Source organism: Mobula birostris, chromosome 13 (genome assembly GCF_030028105.1).
Source record: "Mobula birostris isolate sMobBir1 chromosome 13, sMobBir1.hap1, whole genome shotgun sequence".
Classification (NCBI taxonomy): Eukaryota; Metazoa; Chordata; class Chondrichthyes; order Myliobatiformes; family Myliobatidae; genus Mobula; species Mobula birostris.
In genome coordinates this window covers 63,685,550-63,713,366 of record NC_092382.1, presented here as the reverse complement: position 1 = coordinate 63,713,366, position 27,817 = coordinate 63,685,550, and the positions used below count along the sequence as shown (strand labels likewise).

General features: G+C 44.6%; 1 protein-coding gene across 1 annotated transcript; it reads right to left on the bottom strand.

Moving 5' to 3' along the window:
• Window positions 1–9,604: 9,604 nt before the first annotated feature.
• LOC140207652 (peptidyl-prolyl cis-trans isomerase-like) lies at window positions 9,605–11,502 on the bottom strand. Its single transcript, XM_072276205.1, has one exon. It carries the CDS (start codon window positions 11,478–11,480, stop codon window positions 10,977–10,979), a length of 504 nt encoding a protein of 167 aa, XP_072132306.1. The 5' UTR covers window positions 11,481–11,502; the 3' UTR covers window positions 9,605–10,976.
• Between the last annotated feature and the right edge of the window lie 16,315 nt (window positions 11,503–27,817).

Here is a 27,817-nt window from a genome sequence, read left to right as displayed (position 1 = left end):
GAGGAAGAATGACATTGGTTATTAACCTCCTTAATCATGACTCATTTCCACATTATGGGTCATTTTCTCTGCTTCAGAAGGGTTGTTAGAAAACACCACTGTCCTCTAAAGACTGAAAGTAGAATGGGAAACTATTAGTTGGATTTTCAATGAAGCAGGGTCAGAAGCCAGAGGCAGGTCTGCGCAGGGCAGAGTTTGGGGCTCTGGACGATGGTCAGGGTAAGAACCTATAATGAGGAGAAGGGAATCAGCAACAGGGCTTAGCAAAGAATGACAGAGTAACAACATTTGGAAGCTGATTGACAGAGAAAATCTTTCGGTTGTCTGACTGATGACACAAACAATATCTGTGGTGAGGTGCTCCTCTGGTCGAGGGACATATGTGTGTTGGGAATGGTTATATCTATTGAGTGAATTGTTCCGGCTTGCTTACCTTATAATATTATATCCGGGTGATTTTATGGATGGTCCTATCTGAAATAATGTATTTATTATCATATGATTTGTAAGATTTTGACTCTAAAACTGGATCAGGCTTGAATTTATGGTACCTTTATGAAGTGATGGAGGACATTCATGAGTTTGTATTTTAAAGCAAAATTTTAGTGAATAATATTTGCCACTTTATTGTACCTCTGTAAGTAATCAGATTGAGTTAAACTTCTGCAGGATCCTGGCATGTGTTGGATTGTGTCTGCTTTCTCTTGGCATTTTCTGCACTTATTGCCTTGTTTGTTTGTATTTCATGTATTTTCGATTTTTTTTTCTTTCTTTTTATTAACCACCTTGTCCTGTATTTCTGCAAGGAACCCCTCTGTTTCTGGGAAGAGTTCTCCAACTCTCAGTCTGGTGCTCGGTGCTTCCTTGTCACCATCTCATCTGCTCAGATCGTTGGGATGTCTCCCATGGAGGGTCATACTCGTTCCACTGGTTAATGTTTTCTTCCATAGTGATGATTCATTTTTCTGAGTTGTCCTCTCATTGAAGTTTTCTGGTCTGTATTTCTTATCACGATGGCATATACACACCTGGAGTGCTGAATTTTGTTCATTTTTGATGAAAATATATACTTACAAGTTTTATACTGTTGTGTGATTTTTTTTTTCATGTGTGTTATTTCTCTTCTCCCTTCTGTCCAAGGTAGTGTTAATCTAAGTGGGTTTGAATATAAATAGTCTTTTCTAAAGTTCTTATTTATCTTTGTAAATTTTACTGATTGAAATGGGACCAAGATATTTTCATTAAGAAAGTCAATGTCGATATTGATGAAAGTGTTTATTGCCTTTGTTGTATTTGTTAACTATTGAGCTCTGTTTGGCAGGTTTTTGTTCAGGTCTATAAAGAGTAAAAGAGAGGGGAGAGTTGATATTGTACCGCTGGAAGATGATGCTGGAGAGTCAGTAATAGAGCAAAGAAATAGCGGCCGAGCGTAATGAGTATTTTGTGTCAGTCTTCACTGTGTAAAACACGAGCAGTATAAGACAATAAGACATAGGAGCAGAATTAGGCCATTCAGCCCCACCGAGTCTGCTCCACTGTTCTATCATGGCTGATCCCAGTTCTCACTCAGCCCCATGCACCTGCCTCCTCGGCATATCCTGTAATGCCCTGACTGATCAGCAAACTATTAGCTTCTGCCTTAAATGTACCCACAGACTTGGCCCCCACTGCCATCTGTGTCAGAGAATTCCACAGATTCACTGCTCTCTGACTAAATAAAATCCTCCTTAACTACTCTAATAGGTCACTTCTCAGTTTTGAGGCTGTGCCCTCTGTTATGGCTACCCCCACCATACAAAAAGTCCTTTCCTCATCCACCCTATCCAGACCTTTCCACATTCGGTGGGTTTCAGTGTGATTTACCCCCCATCATCTGCATTTATTAAACATAAGTCATTGCAGGAGTACAGGCCCAAGGCTGGCAAATGCTCCTCATATCTTAACCCCTTCATTTCCGGAATCATCTTCTTCAGTATCCTCTGGACTCTCTCCAATAACAACACACCTTTTCTGAGATATGGGTCCAAAATATTCTAAGTGCAGCCTAAGTTGTGCCTTATAAATTATCAGCATTATCTCCTTGCTTATATTTTCTACTTCACTTTAAATGCCAGCATTGCATTTGCCTTCTTTACCACAGACTCAACCTGTAAATTAACCTTCTGGGAGTCTTGACCCAAGGACTCATATTTCCTTCTGTACTTCTGTTGTTTGAACCTTCTCCCCAATCAGATAATAATTCACTATTAGCAACAGGTTAATATGCTCCTCCCTCACAAATTGCAGTAGGAATTCAATCATATTATGATCACTGCCTTCTAATGATTCCTTTACATTAACCACATCTTACACAACATGCAATCTAAGATAGCAGTTCCCCGAGTAGGCTCAAACATCAGCTGCTCTAAAAAGCCATTTTGTAAGCATTCACTGCATACCCTCCTTGCGATCTCACACTAGTCTGACTTTCCCAATTTTCCTGAGGACTGAAGTCACGCACTACAATTGTGTCATTAAATTTATTACATAAATGCCAAACATTCGGGAGTATCTGGGGCAGAAGTGAGGAGACATGCTTTTACCAAGGAGAGAAGGTGTTTTGGAAGCTAAAAGGCCTGAATGTAGATAAGATTCCTGGACCAGAAGGTGAACGCCCCAGGGTTCAGAAAGAGGTAACTGAAGAGATTGGGAAGGCATTAGAGTCATAGAACACCACAACACAGGAAAATGCCATTCGGCCAATCTAGTCTGTGCCAAAGCTGCCGAGTTCCAACAACTTCCAACTGGACCATGGCCCTCCATATCCTTCTCATCCATGGACCAAAGCAAACTTCTCTTAAAGGTTGAAATCAACCCTACCATTTGCTCTGGCAGCTCGTTGCACACTCTCCCCGCCTCTGAACAAATAATTTCCCCCTTAGTTTTCTCTTAAAGTAATGAGTAATTATCTATACGAATTACTAGATTTTGGAACAGTTCTGGCAGACCAGAAAGTTGCAAATGTCACTCCACTCATTAAGAAGAGCGGGAGGAAGAAGAAAGAAAATTATAGGTCTGTTAGTCTGATCTCAGTGGTCAGGAATATGTTTGAGTGTATTAAGTGTGAAATTTTTGGGCACTGTAATTGGGGACGAATGATGATGGCAGTTATATACAGGACAAGGTCAGCAAGATTCCTTTAGAGGAAATCGTGTCTGACAAATCTCTTGGAATACTTTGAGGAAATAACAGGCAAGATAGATAAAGCAGAGACGGCGCATGTTGGTTGCTCAGACTTTCAGATGATCTTTAACAAGGTACCCCATGCAAGGCTTATTGAGAAAGTAAGGAGACAGGGGATCCAACAGGACATTGCTTTGTGGACTCAGAACTAGCTTGCCCACAGAAGACAAAGAGTGGTTGTAGATGGGTCATATTCTGCATGGAGGTTGATGACCAGTGGTGTGACTCAGGGATCTGTTCTGGGACCCCAAATCTTCGGGATTTTTATAAACGATCTGGATGAGCAAGTGGAGGGATGAGTTAGTAAATTTACTGATAACACAAAGGTTGGGGGTGTTGTGGATAGTGTGGAGGACTGTCAGAGGTTACAGCAGGATATTGATAGGATGCAAAACTGGGCTGAGAAGTGGTAAATGGAGTTCAACACAAATAAATGTGAGATAGTTCATTTTGTTAGGCCAAATATGATGGCAGAATATACTATTAATGGTAAGACTCTTGGCAATGTGGAGGATCACAGGGATCTTGACGCCGAGTCCATAGGACACTCAAAGCTGCTATGCACATTGACTCTGTGGTAAAGAAGACGTACAGTGCCTTGGCCTTCTGTGGGATTGAATTTAGGAGCCAAAAGGTAATGTTGGAGGTTTATAGGATCCTGAATAGACCCCACTTGGAGTGCTGTGCTCAGTTCTGGTCACCTCACTACAGGAAGGATGTGGAAACCATAGAAAGGGTGCAAGGATGTTGCCTGGATTGGGCAGCATGCCTAATGGGAATAGGTTGAGTGACCTCTGCCTTTTCACCTTGGAGCGACAGAGGATGAGAAGTGACCTGATAGAGGTGTATAAAATGAGAAGCATTGATCGTGTGGAGAGACAGAGGCTTTTCCGAGGGCTGAAATGGCTGTCTCAAGAGGACACAGGTTTAAGCTGGAGGATGAGAGGTGACCTGATAGGGGTGTACAAGATGATGAGAGGCATTGATCTTGTAGATTGTCAGAGGCTTTTCCGAGTGCTGAAATGGCTGCCACAAGAGGACACAGGTTTAAGGTGCTGGGGAGCAGGTACAGAAGAGATTGTCAGGGGTAAGTTTTTTACACACAGACTGGTGAGTGCATGGAATGGGCTGCCAGCAACGGTGGTGGAGACGGATACAATGGGGTCTTTTAAGAGACTCCTGGGCATGGAGTTTAGAAAAATAGAGGGTAGCCCCAGGTGATTTCTAAAATAAGGACATGTTCGGCACAGCATTACGGGCAAAAGGGCCTCTATTCTGCTGTAGTTTTTCTATGTTTCTAATTTCCATTCATATTTCTCTGTCCTCACTGACAGGAACATTGAAACAGCAGGAGGTGGCCATTCAGCCCCTCTAACCATCAACAAGATGACGGCGGCTCTCCCATCTCAGCCATGTGTTTCTGTCCGATCCTCATTTCCTCGAACCCTTCAGTCTCCACACATCTGCCCATCTCTATTTTATGTGAGGACGATCACTGAGTCCTCACTGCCCTCTGTGGTGGGGATTACAGAAATTCACCACCCTCGGAGTGGAGACATTTCCCCTCATCTCAGTCCCGGACAGTCCACCCCCTTTTTCAGAGACTGGGATCCCTGGTTCAACCGGTAATGATGTTGTGCATTTCAATGTGTTCACCTCTCAGTCCTCGATTCTCTAAATGAAAGGGTTATCACATTTGATCTTTCTTCATATGATGACCCACCGTCCAGGGATCAGTCTGGTGAATCTTCATTGCACTCTCTATAACAAATACTCTCTAACCTCTTTGTTAACCCTCTATGGAATTAATTTCCATCTTGTGCAGCCCCGTGTTGCCCCAACCACTCACCTCCCACCCCTGTCACTATTTCCACCTTCCCACCTCCCCCTCACCTGGACCCACCTCTCACTCCCCAGCTCTTGCCCCATCCCCACCCCTCACCTCTTTTCTCGGACTATTTCCCGTCCACTCTCAGTCCAGAGGGAGGGTCTCGGCCAGAAATGTTGACGGTCCATTTCCCTCCACAGATGCTGCCCGACCCACTGAGTTCCTCTGGCAGCTTGTTCTTTGGTCTGTATAACCCGTGTTAGTGTGGGGAGCGGGATTTTACACCATATTCCCGGTACAATCTCAACAAAACACAAATAATTGTCACTTTGCCCGGACCATTGGCCCCGCTTGCAGGGCAACAGTCTGCCGGTGTTTGCCCCCCAATGTGGTGAATCGCCACCACCGTGGGCTCAGACATTTCCACAGATGAGCCCCTCCTGTCCCCACCGGGACAAACATCCTGTCCGCCCCCTCTCTCACCGTCTTCATCCTCTCCCTCCCCGGGGAACCGGCATCAAACCGACGGGCCGAGCGGTCTCCTCCTACCTCTCAGCGATACATCAGACTCCGGCCGCAGGAGACGCTTCACAAACGCCCCAACTTCCCTCGGAGGGAAATGGAAATAAATCAGAAAGCGGACATTTACTTTGGGATTTGTTCCGGTTTAAAGCCAGAACTGCGGCAGGGGACAGGGGTAACGCCCTCTCGGCTGGTCCGCCTCCACTATTGGTTGTAACAAGTGATTGACATCGCTTCGCACCAATGGCTCTGCAATCAGTCCAATTCCTCGGTTGACTGTTCGGGGGCGGGGGCGTAGCTCGAGCTCAGTCGCCGTTAAACCGAAAAAGCTCGAGCACAGCAGCGCGTGTGTGACGTAAGGCACCGTGCTTGTGACAGCAGATGCAGATACGGGGAGATCATGGGTGACGTCAGGCGCGTGCGGAGGGGCTGCTGGGTGACGTCAGGTGCGTGGGGGGGCTGATGTGTGACGTCACGTGAGGGGGAGCGCTTCAATTTTAAAACAGCTTTTGTTGGGTCCGATCTGGAACAACAAAATTAAATTCGGGTTTCATCGGGAGCGGATCCGGTGTTGTGAGATGTGTCCGGCTGTGCCGTGTTGTTGGTGGAGTGGGCAGCGGGGTGTTTGTCTCCGGGCTCTCCTCAGCCCCGGTTTTCACTTTGCGACCGAGCCCGGGCCGTGGATCAATTCCTTGTGGTTCTGCAGGGGGTTTGGGGCGAAGGGACAGTCTGTCTGTCTGTCTGTCTGTGTGGGTCGGGGTTATGAGTGGGTGTGGGTGTGGGTCCCGGGACAAATTAACTTGTAAACACCGGACCATCTGGTGAATTGGATCAGATAGCTTCGCTCGCCTGTCCTTTCAGGAAACAACAATTCTCTCTTCATATTAATGACTGTCTAAACTTGCTGTGAACAAGATTATGTGTTACAAGATTGTGAGTTACAGAGTCTAGGACAGCTGTCACCGTCATGGGCTGCGAGTGCAGACAGGGATTGGGGTCACTGAGCTGTGCATCAGAGAAGGACACGGGTTTGTACAGCCTCCTGTGAGGTAGAAATGTCCACACGGTGAATTCGGATCTGCTGGCACATCGGGAGTCTGAAAGGGAAAGGGAATAGGGAAGGGGCTGAGCAGAGAGTTTTAACAGGGGTGGAGGGGTACAGGAGCTGTCTGATAGATCGTTTTAATTGTTTTTTATAATCTCACAGATGGTGACTGAGGACGAAGCTTGTTGACGGAAGATACCCGGAGGCGAGCAGCTCAGACACGGGATCAGGAATTGAATTGAATTGACTTTATTTCTTACATCCATCAGGAGTAAAAATCTTTACATTACGTCTCCATCTAAATGTGCAACGTGCAATCATAGTAATTTATAATAGTTTATAATAAATAAAACAGACAATGTAATATAGAGTACACTCAAATCAATGTGAGTTCATCAGCCTGACGGCCTGGTGGAAGAAGCTGTCCCGGAGCCTGTTGGTCCTGGCTTTTATGTTGCTGTACCGCTTCCCGTATGGTATCAGGAGAGTGACAGTGATGTGATTTCCTGTGTCACGGGTACAGACAGTCATCTCAAGTGAGGAGTTTGTGTGGAGATGCAGCTTCCCTGGAGATGGAGGAAAGAGGACACTTTGTAATGTTGTGAAGGGACCTGTCTCCACCACCACCTCGGGCAGTGTGTTCCAGATTTCAGCTACGCTCTGAGTGAAACATCACTTCCTCAGATCCCTCTAAACCTCTTCGTCCTCTGTTTAAATCTGTGCCCTCTGATCAGTGACACCTCTGTCCCAGGATCGTGGCCGACATGGGCATCAGTGAGGCCTTTGACAAGGTTCAGCATGGTAAGTTGCTGTGGAAAGTTAGATCACATGGGATCCAGGGAGAGCTGGCTAACTGGATGCACAGTTGTCTTGATGGTAGGAAGCAGAGAGTGATGGTGGGAGGCTGTTTATTGGACTCAAGGCCCGTGCCTAGTGATATTCCCCAGGGTTACACCCCATTGCTATCATTATTCATTGATATTTAATTTTATTTGCATTTACACAGTTTGTTGAATTCTATGCTCTACTTGATCTTTCACTGATCCTGTTACTATTCTATAGATTTGCTAAGTGTTCCTGTTGGATAAATGACCTCAGGGTTGTATGTGGTGACATATGTACTCTGATAATAAAATTCGTTTTGAACTTTGAACATTGCTACTTGTCATCTAAATCAATAATTTGGTTGAGAACTACAGGGTATGGATAGTAGGTTTGCAGCAAGTAAATTCAAACAAGTACCTTTTCTGAAAGATATTAAGTATAAACTCTCTGCTCTGTTTCCCTCTCCGCACTCGACCACCCCCTCCCCTTATTGCCTCCCTCTCTGCCCCGTCCGCCCTCTCAGCCCCACATTAGAGATAAGTTCAGTGTCGGCATTGACTAGAAGGGCCAAAGGGCCTGTTTCAGTGCAGCTGGGCTCTGTGACTCTAATAATATTCTGATTTGTAATTTCCACAGTCACTGCTTTGCTGCCAATGGCTGAACCCAGAAATTTACACAAACAAGAATTGAAAGACTCTTAGCTGGCTACAGAAAGCGTTTACAAGCTGTGATATTTGCTAAAGGGTGTGTTACTAAGTACTGACCATGCAGGGTGCCCAAACATTTGCGTCGGGCCCTTTTCCTTTTTTGTTATTTTCAAACTGTAAAAGATGGAAATAAAAAAGTAATCTTGCATAAGATATTAAAGAAATGTGTCATATTTAACTTCATGCCTTTTGGAAATCAGGTCATCTTTTACTCACTTAGCTATTCACAGTAACAGAAATTTTGACCAGGGGTGCCCAAACTTTTGCACGCCACTGTATATATCCTGTGCCTTCCGAATTGCTGCCAGAAATTACTGCCATTGCTGCTCTGTTTTCATCCTTGCCCATGTTCTTTTCAAATCAATTTTGACCAATTTTTCTTTCATGCCTCTCTAATTCTCTTTATTTCACATCTGACTTTAGCTTCTCCTTCTCTAATGTCAGGGTGAATTTGATCGTATTAAGATCACTTGCCCCTAAGGTTTCTTTGAACAAAAGTGACCTAATTAATTCCGGTTCATTACAACACCCAATCCAGAATAGCTGATCCCCAAGTGGTCTCAACCATGAACTGCTCTAAAAAAGCATCTTGTAGGCATTCGAGGAATTCCTCCTCTTGAGACCAACACCATCCTAATTTTCCTAATCACCTGCATGACAATCCCCCATGACTATTGTAACATTGCCCTTTTGGCACACATTTTCTAACTTCCATTGTAACTTGTGGACCACATACTTACTACTGTTTGGAGGTCTCTGTACAATTCCCATCAGGGATTTTTTTTTTTTTTTTTTACATGTGCTGTTCCTTAATTCTATCCACAGATTCCACACATTCCAACCTTATGCCAACTCTTTCTACTGATTCTATTTACTATTTTACCAACACAGCCACACATCCCACCACCAGCTTGTTCTTTCAAGAAGCATGTAAGTATCTGGGAAACAAGTGGACGTGCAGATGCTAGAAATCTAGAGAACTACACACAAAGTGCTGAAGGATCTCAGCACGTCAGGCAGCATCTATGGATGGGAATCAACATTTCCAGCCAAGACCCTTCAGCGGGACTCTTGACACCCACGTATCTGGAATATCAACAAGCAAAGAAAATAGAAAGTAGTGCGAAATAGGGAGAACCTTTGTCAAAATTTAGTTCAAGACTTAAAAAAACCTGCCAAACAGAGCTCAATAGTTAACAAATACAACAAAGGCAATAAACACTTTCATCAATACCGACATTGACTTTTTTATATATAAAAATATCTTTGTCCCATTTCAATCAGTAAAATTAAGAAAGATCCAGAACTGAAATGACAGCTTTAGAAAAGACTATTTACACTCAGACTCAGTTAGATTAACACTACCTCGGACAGGAGGAGGAAGGGGAATAACACACATGGAAAAAAAATCACACAAGTCAGATAAAACTTCTAAGTATATATTTTCATCAAAAATGAACAGTATTCATTGCTCCATGTGTGTATATGCAATCGTGGTAAGAAATACAGACCAGAAAACTTAAATGAGAGGCTAACTCAGAAATGAATCATCACTATGGAAGAAAACATTAACCAGTGGAATGAGTACGACCCTCCATGGGAGAAATCCCAATGACCTGAGCAGACAAGATGTTGACAAGGTAGCATCGAGCACCTGACTGAGAGTTGGAGACCTCTTCCCAGAAACAGAGGGGTTCCTTGCAGAAATATAGGACAAGGTGGTCAACAATATGAAAAAAAATCGAAAATACATGAAATACAAACAAACAAGGCAATAAATACAGAAAATGCCGAGAGAAACCAGACACTATCCAACACATTCCAGGATCCTGCAGCAGTTTAACTCAATCTGATTACTTATGCAGGTACAATCAAGTGGCAAATATATTTCACCAAAATCTTGCTTTAACACACAAACTTATGAATGACAACCGTAACTTCATTAAGGCACTATAAATTCAGGCCTGATCCAGATAGGGACAGTATCTCACAATTTACATGATAATCAATACATTATTACAGATAGGATAATCTAAAATAACCGTCCAGATATATTATTACTGGAACAACTCCCTCAATAGATAAAATCATCCCAACACATACATGTTTCAGCGTTGGTACATCAATCTGATGGCCTGGTGGAAGAAGCTGTCCCGGAGCCTGTTGGTCCTGGCTTTTATGTTGCGGTACCGCTTCCCGGATGGTATCAGGAGAGTGACAGTGATGTGATTCCCTGTGTCACGGGTACAGACAGTCATCTCAAGTGAGGAGTTTGTGTGGAGATGCAGCTTCCCTGGAGATGGAGGAAAGAGGACACACCAACAGGTGGAACCAGCTGTGGGAAGACATGGTTTGTCAGGTCTGACGATGAGCTGAATGTACCATAACCTTGAGACTGAATCAGAAAACCATTCTGAGGGTATTTGAAATGTCAGAAGCAGGGGAGATGTGATCACATGTGCAGAGGGCAGGGGTTGTGTCTCCATCAGACCCTCAGTGAAATGGTTCAAGTTACAATGTGCAGGGCTGAAAGCACAGTGTTTGGGGCCGGATTTAGTCACTGATTCTGACACAGTGAGAGGGTTAGTTCTGCCGTAAGGAGGAAACATTAATGGAGAAAGAGACAGGAACTTCATCAATTCTACACGGGTCCCATTTATCAGCACTTGGCTCTTAGCCGACTGTATCTCAGCAGTTTCTTTCTTTTTTCTTTTCAAATCTTTTTATTATTATTATATTATTCAAAAATAATACGAGTACATCAAATTAAGCAACACAATGTCGAGAGGAAAAAAATTTAAACAGTACAATTCCAAATTCAAATACTTTAGGTCAACTGCCCACTCTCAGTGATTTTAACCGTGGCTTTTGGTGTTCCATTCACGGTGCCACATCTCTCCATCTTCTTTACCACATCCATTCCTTCTACCACAGATCCAAACACAACATGTTTCCCATCCAACCAGCTGCTCCCTGTGATGCATATGAAGAACTGGGAACCATTTGTATTTGGTCCAGCATTGGCCATGGACAGGATGCCTGGCCCCGTGTGCTTCAGCTGAAAATTCTCATCTATAAACTTCTCCCCATAGATGGACTTGCCTCCAGTGCCGTCATGTTTTGTGAAGTCGCCACCCTGGCACATGAAGCCAGGAATGATTCTGTGGAACGTTGAGCCTTTGTAACCGAAACCCTTCTCGCCTGTGCATAATGCACGGAAGTTTTCTGCAGTCTTTGGGACAATATCTGGTCTTAGCTCCATCACTAGGCGACCCTGGGGTTTATCCCGAATAGAGATGTCCATAAAAACCTTGGGGTTTTTGCCGGCCATGGTTCTGCAGTTTCCGAGGTCGGAGAAAAACGCAAGCGGCAAGCTGTACACTGCCTTTGTCACTGTGCGACGATGCAGCCAAAAAGCGGAGAAGCGATACCCACAACTGTCCGGACCTTTTCGGATCCTGCTAGTCTTCCCTCTATTAAGTTAGACCGACTGTCTACAGGACACCGATTTATCCTACTTCTCTCCAACGTTTGAAGTAGGTTTGGTGTAATTTCTCTCAATCTTTGACAGAAGTTGTCTTTTTCTCCCTCGTCGCGAAAGCTCTTTTGGAATATAGCTGATCGTGTAAAATAGCTGATATTTCACCAACCAAATGAGAGAGGCGGACCTGGTTTGTATGAATACTCCTCCTCTCAGCTGATAGTCCTGTCGAACTGTTCCGCCCGCCCTCTCTAGCGTCTGATGTCAGTGCAAGCACTCATTTAAGGAGGTATTTCTTAACTTACAGCAAAAGTCTGGAGGAAGAAACGCCCCACGAGAAGGGTGCACCATCTGTGGAGAATTCCCAAGGAAGTTAGGATGCTATATCTTTGAAATAATATACGTTGTAATGTGGATTAATTAATTGATGGTTTTTGAGGCTCATTGTAAAATTGGGAATGAGAAGGTACAGATTCTAAATAATGAAAGTAATAACAGATTGCAAAGGTCTGTAGGGAGAGAGATTTTTTTTATTTTTATCAGTGAAAAAGTACAGGACAAATTTGTATCTTTACAAATGAGTGGCATTTGTGGATGCATTGTGGATGCATTGGTTGTAATCTGAGGAGACCGGATGTATGTTCTCAAATTTGTTGAAAATATAAAGATAAGTGGCTTATCAGGTGATGCAGAGCACACAAGAGCCTGCAACGTGATGAGCACAGGTTAAGTGGATGAGCAGGAAAGTGGCCTTTGAAATATAATATAGAACAAAATATGAAGTTGCCTGCCTGCTCTGGAAAGAAGAAAGACAAACCTGATTGTTAAATAGAGAGGTGTTTAGAGAATGTTGCAGTGCAAACTCAATCTCTAGCACACAAAAAGGGTGTGTAGGTTAAACAAATATGCAGAAAGGCCAATGGAATTTTGGCCTTAATTGTAAGGGTTATGGAATACAAGGGTAAGGATATTTTGTAGCAACTTTATTGGGAGCTCGTGAGACAACACCTGGCGTTCTGTGTACAGTTTAGATCTCGTCTTTAATAAAGGACATACTTGAATCAGGGGATTCACATATGGGGGCGAGGGGTGAGCGTGTAGGGAACAATGAGAAGTGATCTTACTGAAGCAAGATTCTGAGGGTGTTGTCAGACAAGATGCTGAGACGATGTTTCTCCAAGTGAGGATATCGAGAAAATGGAATATAGTTTGAGTAATTGGTTTCCCATTGATCAGGAGATGAAGACGAATTTCTTCTGCAGGTTGTGATCCTTTGGAATTCTCCACGTTAAGAGTTATGGTACAGCCATAGAATATACAATATATTGTAGGCATATGAACTACTTGGAAATCTACAGGTGCAGAGGGAGAGTTGGAAAGTGGTGTTGAGGCCAAAACCAGATCAATAATGATCTTATTGCATGGGGAAGCAGGGATGAAGAGCCATTTGGCTCATGCTCTGTTTCTGATGCATTTAACTCAATGGATCATTCAGAAGTTTTGCAATGTACACAACTGTTTTGTATTTGATCATAGGGTACAATTGGCACGTTGGAGAATCCATCTACTTGGGCACCTGAGTGAAATGAGGCCTGGGATTTGGGATTAAATTTGAGCATGATGTAAAATGACATTATTTCAGACAATATTAATGATTTGCGAACTGATCCCAAGTTCAGCCTTTGATTAATGTGATCTGCCTTCCCACAGAGCCTGACGGGGGGATGCCCGAGGCAGATGCTGATGGGTTTTTCCAGCAGCTGATAGCAGGAGTGGTAAGTGCTCCTCATCATTTATCCCTTTGTTTTAAGTGAGTGTTTATGACGTGCAGCAGCAGTTTTCTCTATTTCGACGTGCATTACTGAGCATGATCATAGATGGATTGACCTGCCCATGTTTGCTCTCGAAGAGCTTTGTCTGCCAGAATTGAACTAGCACTATAACCAGCAGTAAGGAGGTTAACAGTGCTTTGTCCCAATTTTCAAATGAGATCAATTTTGGAGCTCACCATAGTTCCCTTTGACAGTAAAATGCTGTTCATGGATGGGTGACCTCCCAAAGCATCTTCAGAAGTTTCATCATTCTTCCAGGCCAGCCTTAATACTCAACTTTCATATCGGCACTGGAAGTCTAGTCTGCACCCAGATTAAGTCACAAAATATTCTCTGAACCGATTGTCCAGCAATTGTATCTGACTTATTAGTGTCACTAATTCTGCCAGAAATCTGTTCCATTTCTACGATTGATATTTTGTGGGCTTGGAGAATTAGAAAAAGATGTAAATTCAGAATACCTGATTTATATTTGTCTTTGCCTACTTTCAGGAATATCTTCACAGCAATGGAATTACACACAGGGACATCAAGCCAGAGACTCTGTTACTTGATGACCAAGGTATAAGGATGCAAATCTCTTCACTTTTATTGTGTAATAGACCAAAAATTGGGTATCGTTATGCCTTATTCACAGCATTTGAGACATTTAGACAATAGGTGCAGGAGTAGGCCATTCGGCCCTTCGAGCCAGCACCGCCATTCACTGTGATCATGGCTGATCATCCACGATCAGTACCCAGTTCCTGCCTTATCCCCATACCCTTTGATTCCACCATCTTTCAGAGCTCTATCCATCTCTTTCTTGAAAGCATCCAGAGACTTGGCCTCCACAGCCTTCTGGGGCAGAGCATTCCATACGTCCACCACTCTCTGGGTGGAAAAATTTTTCCTCAACTCTGTTCTAATTCTTAAACTGTGGCCTCTGGTTCTGGACTCACCCATCAGCGGGAACATGCTTCCTGCCTGCAGCGTGTCCAATCCCTTAATAATCTTATATGTTTCAATAAGATCCCCTCTCAGCCTTCTAAATTCCAGAGTATGCAAACCCAGCCGCTCCAATCTTTCAACATATGACAGTCCCGCCATCCAGGGAATTAACCTTGTGAACCTACGCTGCACTCCCTCAATAGCAAGAATGTCCTTCCTCAAATTGGAGACCAAAACTGCACACAGTACTCCAGGTGTGGTCTCACCAGGGCCCTGTAGAGCTGCAGAAGGACCTCTTTGCTCTTATACTCAATTCCCCTTGTTATGAAGGCCAGCATGCTATTAGCTTTTGTTAGTGCCTGCTGTACTTGCGTGCTTGCTCTCAGTGACTGATGTACAACAACACCTAGATCTCGTTGTGTTTCCCCTTTTCCTAACTTGACTCCATTTAGATAATAATCTGCCTTCCTTTTCTTACCACTAAAGTGTTTAACCTCACATTTATCCACATTAAGCTGCATCTGCCCTATCACCCAGCCTGTCCAAGTCACCCTGCATTCTCATAACATCCTCCTCACATTTCACACTGCCACCCAGCTTTGTGTCATCGGCAAATTTGCTAATGTTACTTTTAATTCCCTCATCTAAATTATTAATATATATTGTAAACAGCTGCGGTCCCAGCACTGAACCCTGTGGTACCCCACTGGTCACCGCCTGCCATTCCGAAAGGGACCCGTTAATCGCTACTTTGTTTTCTGTCAGCCAGCCAATTTTCAATTCATGTCAGTACTCTGCCCCCAATACCATGTGCCCTAATTTTGCCCACTAATCTCCTGTGTGGGACTTCATCAAAGGCTTTCTGAAAGTCCAGGTACACTACATCCACTTGTCTCCCTTGTCCATTTTCATAGTTACATCCTCAAAAAATTCCAGAAGATTAGTCAAGCACGATTTCCCCTTTGTAAATCCATGCTGACTCGGACCAACCTGTTACTACTATCCAGATGTGTTGTAATTTCATCTTTTATAGTTGACTCCAGCATCTTTTCCACCACCGAAATCAGACTAACCGGTCTATAGTTTCCTGTTTTCTCTCTTCCTCCCTTCTTGAAGAACGGGACAACATTAGCCACCCTCCAATCCACAGGAACTGATCCTGAATCTATAGAACATTGGAAAATGATTACCAATGCTTCCACGATTTCTAAAGCCACCTCCTTAAGTACCCTGGGATGCAGACCATCAGGTCCTGGGGACTTATCAGCTTTCAGACCCAACAGCCTGTCCAACATCATTTCTTGCCTAATATAAATTTCCTTCAATTCATCCATTACCCTAGTTCTTTTGGCCACTATTACATCTGGGAGATTGTTTGTGTCTTCCCTAGTGAAGACAGATCCAAAGTACCTGTTCAACTCATCTGCCATTCCCTTGTTCCCCATAATAAATTCACCCGCTTCTGTCTTCAAGGGCCCAATTTTGGTCTTAACTACTTTTTTTTTCCTTTTCACATACCTAAAGAAGCTTTTTACTATCCTCCTTTATATTCTTGGCTAGTTTACCTTCATACCTCATTTTTTTCCTCCACATATTGCCTTTTTATTTACCTTCTGTTGCTCTTTAAACGTTTCCCAATCCTCCGGCTTCCCACTCGTCTTTGCTATGTTATACTTCTCTTTTATTTTTAGAACTATACTCAAGCCCTCAGCAACAATATTCGTACCAGTTGACAATAATGAAAAGCTGAATGGGTCTTGAGTCAGTGATCGTTTCTGTATCTTTGTTCTCTTTGCTCAGTGTGCAAAGCATTTCTAGCAACGTAACAGGCTGAGATGTGCACATTCTTCAATAACTGCAGTCATCCCCATGCTATCTGATGGTGAGCATTTGTTGGATACGGTTAAACAGTTTTGAGATCCATTAGCCCATGTGGGAGGAGGCTGCCCATCAAGCTTGAACATTTCCCCGCATGTCACCGAAACTTTGGAACTAGAGCTTTGGTCTTCAGAGCAACATCTGAATCAATGGGAGTGCTGCAGACCATGGGTCTATTTGTTCGATGTGTATGCTAAGGGAAGGTGGTAGGGGTTCCAGCTGAATTTATTTTTTTTCTCCCATTCCCCTGCAGTTTACCTCAAATTCATTTAATGGTGTTTTTGACCTCGGCAAGTCTGGTGATTGAACAGACCGTTTTGGTTCTGCAGTAAGAAGATTTTGGGCAGGGTTCAACCCTGGTTATTATTGAATGGTTTGTGATATTTGGGAAATGCCCATGGCTGTGTTGGGTGTGCGATGGTTTAAAGTAGTGGTCACCAACCTTTTTAAGCCCAAGATCCCCTACCTCGACCTAGTGAAAGGCAAGATCTACCTACTAAATCGTTTGGAGAAAAAACAGCTCAGATTGTACTTCCAATTTGTGGCCTTTTATTTGGGCGAATTGTATTTGAATTACATAAAATACTTTTTCGTGCTGAAATGCTTTACGCCAAAGAAGCAATTACCATTAATTTATATGGAAAAAAAAATTTGAGCGTTTCCAGACCCAAAAAAATAACCTAACAAATCATACCAAATAACACTTAAAACCTAAAATAACAGTAACATATAGTAAAAGCAGGAATGATATGATAAATACACAGCCTATATAAAGTAGAAATAATGTATGTACAGTGTAGTTTCACTGAACAGAATCGCCAAACACGATTTGTAGAAAAGAATCGCCACATACACGCATGCACACATCATGCACGCGCACAGAGGTGCCCCCGGCCGGCCGGTCGGCAAGAATATTGTCAATATTAAACCGGTCTGCGGTGCCAGAAAGGTTGGGGTCCCCTGCCTTTGACCACAGGGCCACCAAGCAGTGGTCAGCACGTAATGTCCTGCAAGCCCTGCGGGAGAAGGACGTGATGGACACAGTGGGGTGGTTCCCTGAGCAGACCGTCCAGTTCATCTGGCAAAATGCCTCATCGCCAGACCTCACCAACAGGCACCAGGACCTCGCCTGGCTGGCGGTGAGAGGGGCCCTCCCACTCAGAGCCCTCCTGTACGCCCGGGACGTCGTCTTCACACCCCATTGCCCATGGGAGGACTGCAATGAGGAGGAGTCTGTGAACCACATCTTGTACACTGAGTTCACAGAGAGGGTGTGGAGCAGGATGGAAGGGACGGTATTGAGACTCATGCCCAACAGCTGAGTAACCGAGGATCCCTGATTTATGGGCTGCTCTTGGGGATGCACAGGGAGACCAACATCCGGTGCTGCTGGCAGAACATCAACTCGGTGAAAGACGCTCTTTGGTCGGCCCAAAACTTGATGATCTACCAGCACATGGAGATGTCCGTGGGAGAATGCTGCCGACTGACACATTCTCGGCTGCAGGAGTACGTGCTGAGGGACGCACTGAAACTCGGTGCAACCACCGCAAGGGCCCGGTGGGGAAGGGCCACAGTTTAAGATTCGTCACCTGTGGGAGTGGAAGGGTCGGGTGGGCAGTGTACACCTCATCAGCAGTATGGATAGTTGAATCAACATCGTGTCACAGGAGTGGCTAGAAATGGAGAAAGGTATTGACTGTAATGGAACTTCGATAAAGGAATGAGAGTCAACGCCTGGCTTTTTATTGTAAATAAGTTTTATTTTTGACGAAGGTTTGAGAGTCAACGAATGATATATTGTAAACGTCTTTATTTTGAACAAGGACTGAAAGTCAATGCATGATTTATTGTAAATAACTATTGACTAAAGACTCAGTCAACAATTTTTTTTTGTAAATAACTTTATTTTGTAGTATTTCTGAATAAAGTACATTTTTGGAGAAATTTAGTGAAGTGTCTTCTGTGGCCGGAGCCTGATCCTTCACTGAGTGGTGGGAGGAGACCACTCGGCCCATTGGCGATTCCGGCTCCCCTGGGTGGGAAGGAGGGATCCCGGCAGAAGATGGGAGGGGGAGGACTTTATTGGAAGGATGAAGATGGTGAGAGAGGGGGCAGACAGGATGTTTGTTCCGGTGGGGGCAGGAGGGGTCATCTGTGGAAATGTCTGTGCCCACAGTGGTGGCGAGCAGTGGACTTCACCACATTGGGGGGCAAACACCGGCAGACTGTTGTCCTGCAAGCGGGGCCAATGGTCCGGGAAAAGTGACAATTATTTGTGTTTTGTTGAGATTGTACCGGGAATATGGTGTAAAATCCCGCTCCCCACACTAATACGGATTATACAGACCAAAGAACAAACTGCCGGAGGAACTCAGTGGGTCGGGCAGCATCTGTGGAGGGAAATGGACCGTCAACATTTCGGGCCGAGACCCTCCCTCTGGACTGAGAGTGGATGGGAAATAGTCAGAGAAGAGAGGTGAGGGGTGGGGATGGGGCAAGAGCTGGGGAGTGAGACGTGGATCCAGCTGAGGGGGCAGGTGGGAAGGTGGAAATAGTGACAGGGTTTGGAGGTGTTCTGTTCACTGTTCAGTCTGCTGGCTGGGCTCATTATCCAACCCCCGATGCAGTACAGGCCTTCCGCTTGTTGGACAATACACATGTTGCATTAAGATGCGCCTAACAAATTCTACATCTAAATCACTTACAGTCAGCAGGTCCCAGTTTATATTTGTCCGTTCGTTCGCCATGTGCTGTGTCACATGATGTAGGTGGTTGTGGCCTTTCCATGACTGATTGCTCAGCAATTTTTCTACTGCGGTGGTTTGCCATTGCTGCTTTCTGGGCAGTGTCTTTTCAAGATGTTGGGATTATCAGTACTCTTCAGAGACAGCCGTTGTCAGTACTGTTCAGAGACAGCCGTTATCAGTACTGGTCAGAGACAGCCATTATCAGTACTGCTCAGAGACAGCCGTTATCAGTACTCTTCAGAGACAGCCGTTATCAGTACTGGTCAGAGACAGCCGTTATCAGTACTCTTCAGAGACAGCCGTTATCAGTACTGGTCAGAGACAGCCGTTATCAGTACTCTTCAGAGACAGCCGTTATCAGTACTGGTCAGAGACAGCCGTTATCAGTACTCTTCAGAGACAGACTGCCCGGTGTCAGTGGACACATTAGCAGAACTTGTGACACGCGCTGGCTACTCATAAGATCCCATGGCTTCACATCACCCTGATCGGGGTGGCGGGAGGGGTTGTGCTAAGTAGGAGCAATGCCTCGCCCAAGGGTGACATACAGGTCAGTGGAGGGAGGAAGAACCATCAAATTCATCCTTCCAAAGAGAATCACTCTACACTTTTCCATGTTGAACCCCATCTGGCACTTTTCATCCCTGTTCCGCATCCTGTCGATGTCCTGTTGTAAGCTACGACAATCTTCTATATTAACCACAACTCTAGCAATCTCCATATCATCTGCAAACTTACAAATTCCACCCTTCCACTTCCTCAAACAAATCATCTATTTAAAAAACTAAAAACAGGGGATCACAGAACAGATCCCTGCACGTCACCACTGATCATACGCGTAATTATCATCTACCTTCTGCTGACAAAAGCCAATTCTGAATGCACCAGCTAGTTTCAAAGGACTCTGCCTCAGACAGCTGGGTTGTTGGAATGTGCCTCTGAAGCCTGACAGCAGACTAGCAAGTGAATGTTTGATAGAGCAGTCAGAAACCGGAGTTGCCAGCCTGAGTCAGGGCTTTGAGGCTCCAGAGAGAGAGAGATGGGGTCTGGAGTTTATAAGGAGGAAGAATAGGAATCAGACCAGCATAATCTGCCTACATATGAAAAATCAGAAACATTTGGAAACTGGTTGTTCGAAAAAATGTGGTAATTTCTGCAAATTACTGGTGGTAATCAACAGATCAGGCAGCAAATGTGGAGAGGAATAAATAAACAACGTTTAGACCGAGCCCCTTCAGCATGCCCAGACTGTGTACTTCTCTGCTTAGTTGCTGCCTGAACTGCAGAGTTCCTCCAGCATTTTATGTGGGAGCGTCCCTGTATTTCCAGCAACTGCAGAATCTCTTGTGTTTTATATCTGCATTTGCAAGAGGATTGTACTTTGGCATTCGATACACAGAATGCATGATTTTATGGGAACCGGCTTCTACGTTAAAACAGCTGCTGATTTTTCTCTACACACAAAAAAAAACAGAGGTATGGATTTGGAACCAGGGCTGGCAGTAATCTTTAATGGCACCGTGATTACCCATAAAGCCCTGTGTTAAAATATTCGCCGTCGCTGAAGCACCGATCAAATGCGGAGGCGTCAGGGTTGCGGACGGTCCCGAAAATCGCGCATGCGCGCAGTATACAAAAGACTTCAAACAATCGACTGCAGGTAAGAGCATTTCTCCGGGCGGTTTTCCAACACCTACTGAGGGTCAATTGCTGTCAGCTGCGGACTCCATGGCTAGCAATCCGGGCACAATCCTGCTCTCGTCCCTCTCTCTCAGCCCCACGATCCGTACACGGGTTCCGGGGAGCTTCCGGCTGATGAGGGAATGGGAACCGATGGATCTCTCAAGACATAGCTGAGCTCCAGCTTTCTAAATGCAAGGATTGGGAACTCGGAGAAAGGGAACAAAATCTTTTACATCAGCAGGTGAGAAAATCACCTTTGTTCTACTTCCAATCACAAACAAGAGAAAATCTGCAGATGCTGGAAATTCAAGCAACGCGCAGAAAATGCTGGATGAATTCAGCATTAGTACTCTTTTCCATAGATGCTGCCTGGCCTGCTGAGTTCCTCCAGCAGTTTTTGACCTATTCTCTGTGCGTACATAATGACATCAAACAATTTTGCCCTGGGCAACAAGTGGCTTTCACACCACAAATGAGCCAGACTCCAACGAGACAGAATACAGCCCTTCCCTTCATATTCATCGGTATTGCCATCAATGAGTTCACCACCGTCAGTCACCTGGGGGAGGGTTCAGGGGAAATATTTATGTACAGTACAGAAACTGGTGTTACCTGAGTGATATTTGGAAATCTGCCTTTTTGAAGCATAATTTAGGAAGCAAATCACGTATGGAAAATGTGCAAAAGCTCTGGTGAGAAAATCCTTCATCACCCATTACAGGCCTGCTACATAGGTTGTGTGAGAGTGCAGATGAATTCGATCAAACCCAGAGGAGATCAAAGTTCTTTTTGACAGTATTTGCTAGCTGTTAAAATGACTACCTCGCTATATAAAATTCAATTTGTCACTGGGTAAAAAATGCACAGTACAAGATTTATGTGCACACTGGTCATTACAAATTAGAGGGGACATTGATGGGAAGGTGGGGAGACCTCCAGTGTCTCTGATGCCCTCACCTACAAGATGTGCATCCAGCTGCAGCTTGTAATCCTGTACTTTAAGGAGTTGGAACTTGAAATGGTACTTGGTAAGTGGGAGGCATTCAGAAGTGAAATTTTGGGGTGTAAAGTTCGTATGAGCCTGCAAAAATAAAAATTGAAAGGTAACTGGTGTAGGGAACCTTGGTTTTCAAGAGATATTGAGGCCCCTTATATTTTGTTCCTCCAAATGGCTCAGTCTGTTGGGTCCTATCAAGACTCATTAATGACTACAATATCATAATTCCATGCCCTGAGCTCATCTGACTTTCTTTTTAAATCATCGTCTGTTGATTTCTAAAAGCTTCCCAATAGTTTTTGTTCTGTTGTTTGCCCTCTCTTTGGATTTTACGTTAACTTTGGCTTCTCATTTCAGCCACGGTTGCATCTTCCTGCCTTTCCAATGCTTCCACTTCTTTGGGATGTATCAATCACTCAGCTCTCAAATTGCTCCCAGAAACTCCAGCCATTGCTGCTCCACTGTCATTCCTACCTTTTCCCTTCCAAACAAGTCTGCCATAGAAACATGGAGAAGTTCAGTACGGAAACAGGGTATTTGGCCCAACTAATCAATGCCGAAAAAACATTTAAGCTGTCTAATGCAACTACCTGCACAAGGACCATTGCCCTCCATACCCCTACCATCCAGGTTCCCGTCCAAATGTATTTTAAATGGTGAAACTGAGCTCATATTTACCACTTGTGCTGGCATCTCATTCCACATTCTTATGACCATTTCAGTACAGAGCTTTTCCAAATATTCCCGTTAAATTTTCACCTTCCCCACTTACCCATGACCTCTGGTTGTCATCCCACCCAACCTCAGTGGAAAAAGCTGCTTGTATTTACCCTATCTATACCCTCATAATTTTGTATACTTCTAACAAATCCTTAAAGCAATGTATAATTTCCTTGTTTATCTTTAGAGCCATTTTTAGGTGTATAAGATGATGAGGGGCATTGATCGTGTGGGTAGCCAGAGGTTTTTTCCCCAGGGCTGAAATTGCTAAAACGAGGGGACATAGTTTTAAGGTGCTTGGAAATAGATACCAAGGGGATGTCAGGGGTAAGTTTTTTTTTTTACACAGCGAGTCTTGGGTGCATGGAATGCACTGCCGGCTATTTGTGTGAGAGTGTTTCAGTTACTGTGGGGCCAGGCACCCATGCAGCTCAGTGGAAACAGGGAATAATACCAATGGAGAGAATCAAACTGAGTCAGTTCACAGACTGGAGATGACAGAAATGCTCCATTCTTATAGAGACAGGAAGAGCATCAGAGAATTTGTTGGTCATTCCAGTACCAGGTATGATATTGTGGCCATCACAGAGATGTGGCTAAAGGATGCATGTCTCTGGGAGCTGAACGTCCAAGGATACACGGTGTATCAGAAGGATAGGAAGGTAGGCAGAGGGGGAGGCGTGCCTTTATTGGTAAGAAATGATATTAAATCATTAGGAAGAGGTGGTATATGATTGGAAGGTGCGGAATCTTTATGGGTTGAGCTAAGAAATCGCAGGGGTAAAAGGACCCTGATGGCAGTTATTTATAGGCCTCCAAACAGCTACAGTGATGTGGACCAGAAATTACAACAGGAAATAGAAAAGGCTTGTCAGAAGGGCGGTGTTATGATAATTGTTGGGGATTTTAACATGCGAGTGGATAGGGAAAATCAGGTCGGCACTGGATCTCAAGAGAGAGAATTTGTAGAATGTCTGCGAGATGGCTTTTTAGAACAGCTTGTTGTTGAGCCCACTAGGGGATCGGATGTACTGGATTGGGTATTGTGTAATGAACCGGAGGTGATTGGAGAGATTGAGGTGAAGGAGCCCTTAGGAGGCAGTTATCATAACATGATTGAGTTCACTGTGAAATTTGAAAAAGAAGCCGAAATCTGATATGTCGGTATTTCAGTGGAGTAAAGGAAATTACAGTGACATGAGAGAGGAACTGGCTAAAGTTGACTGGAAAGGGACACTGGCGGGAAAGATGGCAGAGCAGCAGTGGCTGAAGTTTATGCAAGAAATGAGGAAGGTGCAAGACAGGTATATTCCAAAAAAGAAATTTTGGAATGGAAAGAAGAAGCAACAATGTTTGACAAGAGAAGTCAAAGCCAAAGTTAAAGCAATGGAGGGGGCATACAAGGAAGTAAAAATTAGTGGGAAGACAGAGGATTGGAAAGTTTTTATAAGCTTACAAAAGGATACTAAGAAGGTCATTAAGAGGGAAAAGATTAACTATGAAAGGAAGCTAACAAATAATATCAAAGACGATACTGAAAGCTTTTTCAAGTATATAAAGAGTAAAAGACAGGTGAGAGTAGATATAGGACCGATAGAAAATGATGCTGGAGAAATTGTAATGGGAGATAAGGAGATGGTGGAAGAACTGAATGAATATTTTGCATCAGTCTTCTCTGAGGAAGACATCAGCAGTGTACCGGACACTCAAGGGTGGCAGGTAAGAGAAGTGTGCGCAGTCACAATTACGACAGAGAAAGTACTCAGGAAGCTGAATATTCTAAAGGTAGGTAAATCTCCCAGACCAGACAGAATGCACCCGCGTGTTCTGAAGGAAATAGCTGTGGAGATTCCGGAGGCATTAGCAATGATCTTTCAAAAGTCGGTAGATGCTGGCATGGTTCCGGAGGACTGGAAGATTGCAAATGTCACTCCGCTATTTAAGAAGGGGGCAAGGAAGCAAAAAAGAAATTATAGACCTGTTAGTTTGACATCAGTGATTGGGAAGTTGTTGGAGTCGATTGTCAAGGATGAGGTTACAGAGTACCTGGAGGCATATGACAAGATAGGCAGAACTCAGCATGGATTCCTTAAAGGAAAATCCTGCCTGACAAACCTATTACAATTTTTTGAGGAAATTACCAGTAGGCTAGACAAGGGAGATGCAGTGGATGTTGTATATTTGGATTTTCAGAAGGCCTTTGACAAGGTGCCACAAATGATAACAAGATAAGAGCCCATGGAATTACGGGAAAGTTACATACGTGGATAGAGCGTTGGCTGATTGGCAGGAAACAGAGAGTGGGAATAAAGGGATCCTATTCTGGTTGACTGCCGGTTACCAGTGGTGTTCCACAGGGGTCCGTGTTGGGGCCGCTTCTTTTTACATTGTACATCAATGATTTGGATTATGGAATAGATGGCTTTGTGGCTAAGTTTGCTGACGATACAAAGATAGGTGGAGGGGCCGGTAGTGCTGAGGAAATGGAGAGTCTGCAGAGAGACTTGGATAGATTGGAAGAATGGGCAAAGAAGTGGCAAATAAAATACAATGTTGGAAAGTGTATGGTTATGCACTTTGGCAGAAGAAATAAACGGGGAGAGAATTCAAAATTCTGAGATACAATGGGACTTGGGAGTCCTCGTACAGGCTACCCTTAAGGTTAACCTCCAGGTTGAGTCGGTGGCGAAGAAGGCGAATGCAATGTTGGCATTCATTTCTAGAGGAATAGAGTATAGAAGCAGGGATGTGATGTTGAGGCTCTATAAGGCGCTGGTGAGACCTCACTTGGAGTACTGTGGGCAGTTTTGGTCTCCTTATTTAAGAAAGGATGTGCTGACGTTGGAGAGGGTACAGAGAAGATTCACTAGAATGATTTCAGGAATGAGAGGGTTAACATATGAGGAACATTTGTCCGTTCTTGGACTGTATTCCTTAGAGTTTAGAAGAATGAGGGGAGACCTCAGAGAAACATTTCGAATGTTGAAAGGCATGGACAGAGTGGATGTGGCAAAGTTGTTTCCCATGATGGGGGAGTCTAGTACCAGAGGGCATGACTTAAGGATTGAAGGGCACCCATTCAGAACAGAAATGCGAAGAAATTTTTTTAGTCAGAGGGTGGTGAATCTGTGGAATTTGTTGCCACGGGCAGCAGTGGAGGCCAAGTCATTGGGTGTATTTAAGGCAGAGATTGATAGGTATCTGAGTAGCCAGGGCATCAACGGTTATGGTGACTGGGACTAAATGGGAGAATGGATCAGCTCATTATATAATGGCGGAGCAGACTCGATGGGCCGAATGGCTGACTTCTGCTCCTTTGTCTTGTGGTCTTATGGTCTTATTCCAGCACTGCACGGTTAGAAGATGATTTCTCTCTCCAACTTGGGTTGAACTTAACTGTAAGTGTGATGCCAGATCCCACCTTGCAACTCATTTGAAATGCTGTCCTGCACTCATTGATGGATTTTGTAAATCTTTTAAAGGTTAAAAATGACAAAGAATTTGTCTACGGGAATCTCAAACACAACACACCAGTTTTGCTGTCTCTGTCCAGATACTGAAAAAGTGGAGCAACGGATTCACTCGATCATTCCTCCTGCTCAGACAGTGGAAATGGATTCACTCGCCCATCTCAACTGAAGGTACGTCAGCAAGTTCACACTGAGCAAGGCCATTCACCTGTTCTGTGTGTGAGAAAGGATTCAGTCAGTCTTCCCACCTGTGGACACACCAGTCAGTTCACACTGCACAGAGGCTGGTCATCTGCTGAATTTGTGGAGAAGGATTTATTCGGTCATCTGACCTAATGGCTCACCAGCGAGTTCACACCAGTGAGCAGCCGTTCACCTGCTCAGACTGTGGGAAGGGATTCACTTGCTCATCCACCTTAATGATACACCAGCGAGTTCACACTGGGGAGCGGCCATTCACCTGCTCGGACTGTGGGAAGGGATTCACTCAGTCATCCCAACTGAAGGTACATCAGTGAATTCACACCGGAGAGAGGCCGTTCACCTGTTCAGACTGCGGGAAGGGATTCACTCGGTCATCCGACCTACTGCTACACAAGTCAGTTCACACTGGAGAGAGGCAATTCACCTGCTCAGACTGTGGGAGTGGATTCACTCAGTCATTCACTCTAATGGCACACCAGCAGGTTCACACTGGGGACAGGCCGTTCACCTGCTCGGACTGTGGGAAGGGATTCACTTGCTCATCTAATCTGAAGGTACATCAGCGAGTTCACACTGGGGGGAGGCCATTCACCTGCTCAGAGTGTGGGAAAGGATTCACTCAGTCATCCAGTCTACAAGCACACTGGTCTGTTCACACTGGGAAGCGGCCATTCACCTGCTCAGACTGTGGGAAGGGATAAACTCATTCATTTCAACTGAAGGTACATCAGCGAGTTCACACTGGGGAGAGGCCATTCACCGGCTCAGACTGTGGGAAGGGATTCACTCAGTCATCCCAACTGAAGGTACATCAGTGAATTCACACCGGAGAGAGGCCGTTCACCTGTTCAGACTGCGGGAAGGGATTCACTCGGTCATCCGACCTACTGCTACACAAGTCAGTTCACACTGGAGAGAGGCCATTCACCGGTTCAGACTGTGGGAAGGGATTCACTCACTCATCATCCCTCATGGCACACCAGCGAGTTCACATAGGGGAGCGGCCGTTCATCTGCTCGGTGTGTGGGAAGGGATTCACTCGGTAATCTCAACTGCAGAGACACCAGCGAGTTCACACTGGATAGAGGCCAATCGCCTGCTCAGACTTTGGGAAGTAAGCCATTAAACATAGAAACATAGAAAATAGGTGCAGGAGTAGGCCATTCGGCCCTTCGAGCCTGCACCGCCATTTATTATGATCATGGCTGATCATCCAACTCAGAACACAGCCCCAGCTTTCCCTCCATACCCCCTGACCCCCGTAGCCACAAGGGCCATATCTAACTCCCTCTTAAATATAGCCAATGAACTGGCCTCAACTGTTTACTGTGGCAGAGAATTCCACAGATTCACCACTCTCTGTGTGAAGAAGTTTTTCCTAATCTCGGTCCTAAAAGGCTTCCCCTCTATCCTCAAACTGTGACCCCTCGTTCTGGACTTTCCCAACATCGGGAACAATCTTCCTGCATCTAGCCTGTCCAATCCCTTTAGGATCTTATACGTTTCAATCAGATCCTCCCTCAATCTTCTAAATTCCAACAAGTGCAAGCCCAGTTCATCCAGTCTTTCTTCATATGAAAGTCCTGCCATCCCAGGAATCAATCTGGTGAACCTTCTGTGTACTCCCTCTATGGCAAGGATGTCTTTCCTCAGATTAGGGGACCAAAACTGCACACAATACTCCAGGTGTGGTCTCACCAAGCCCTTGTACAACTGCAGTAGT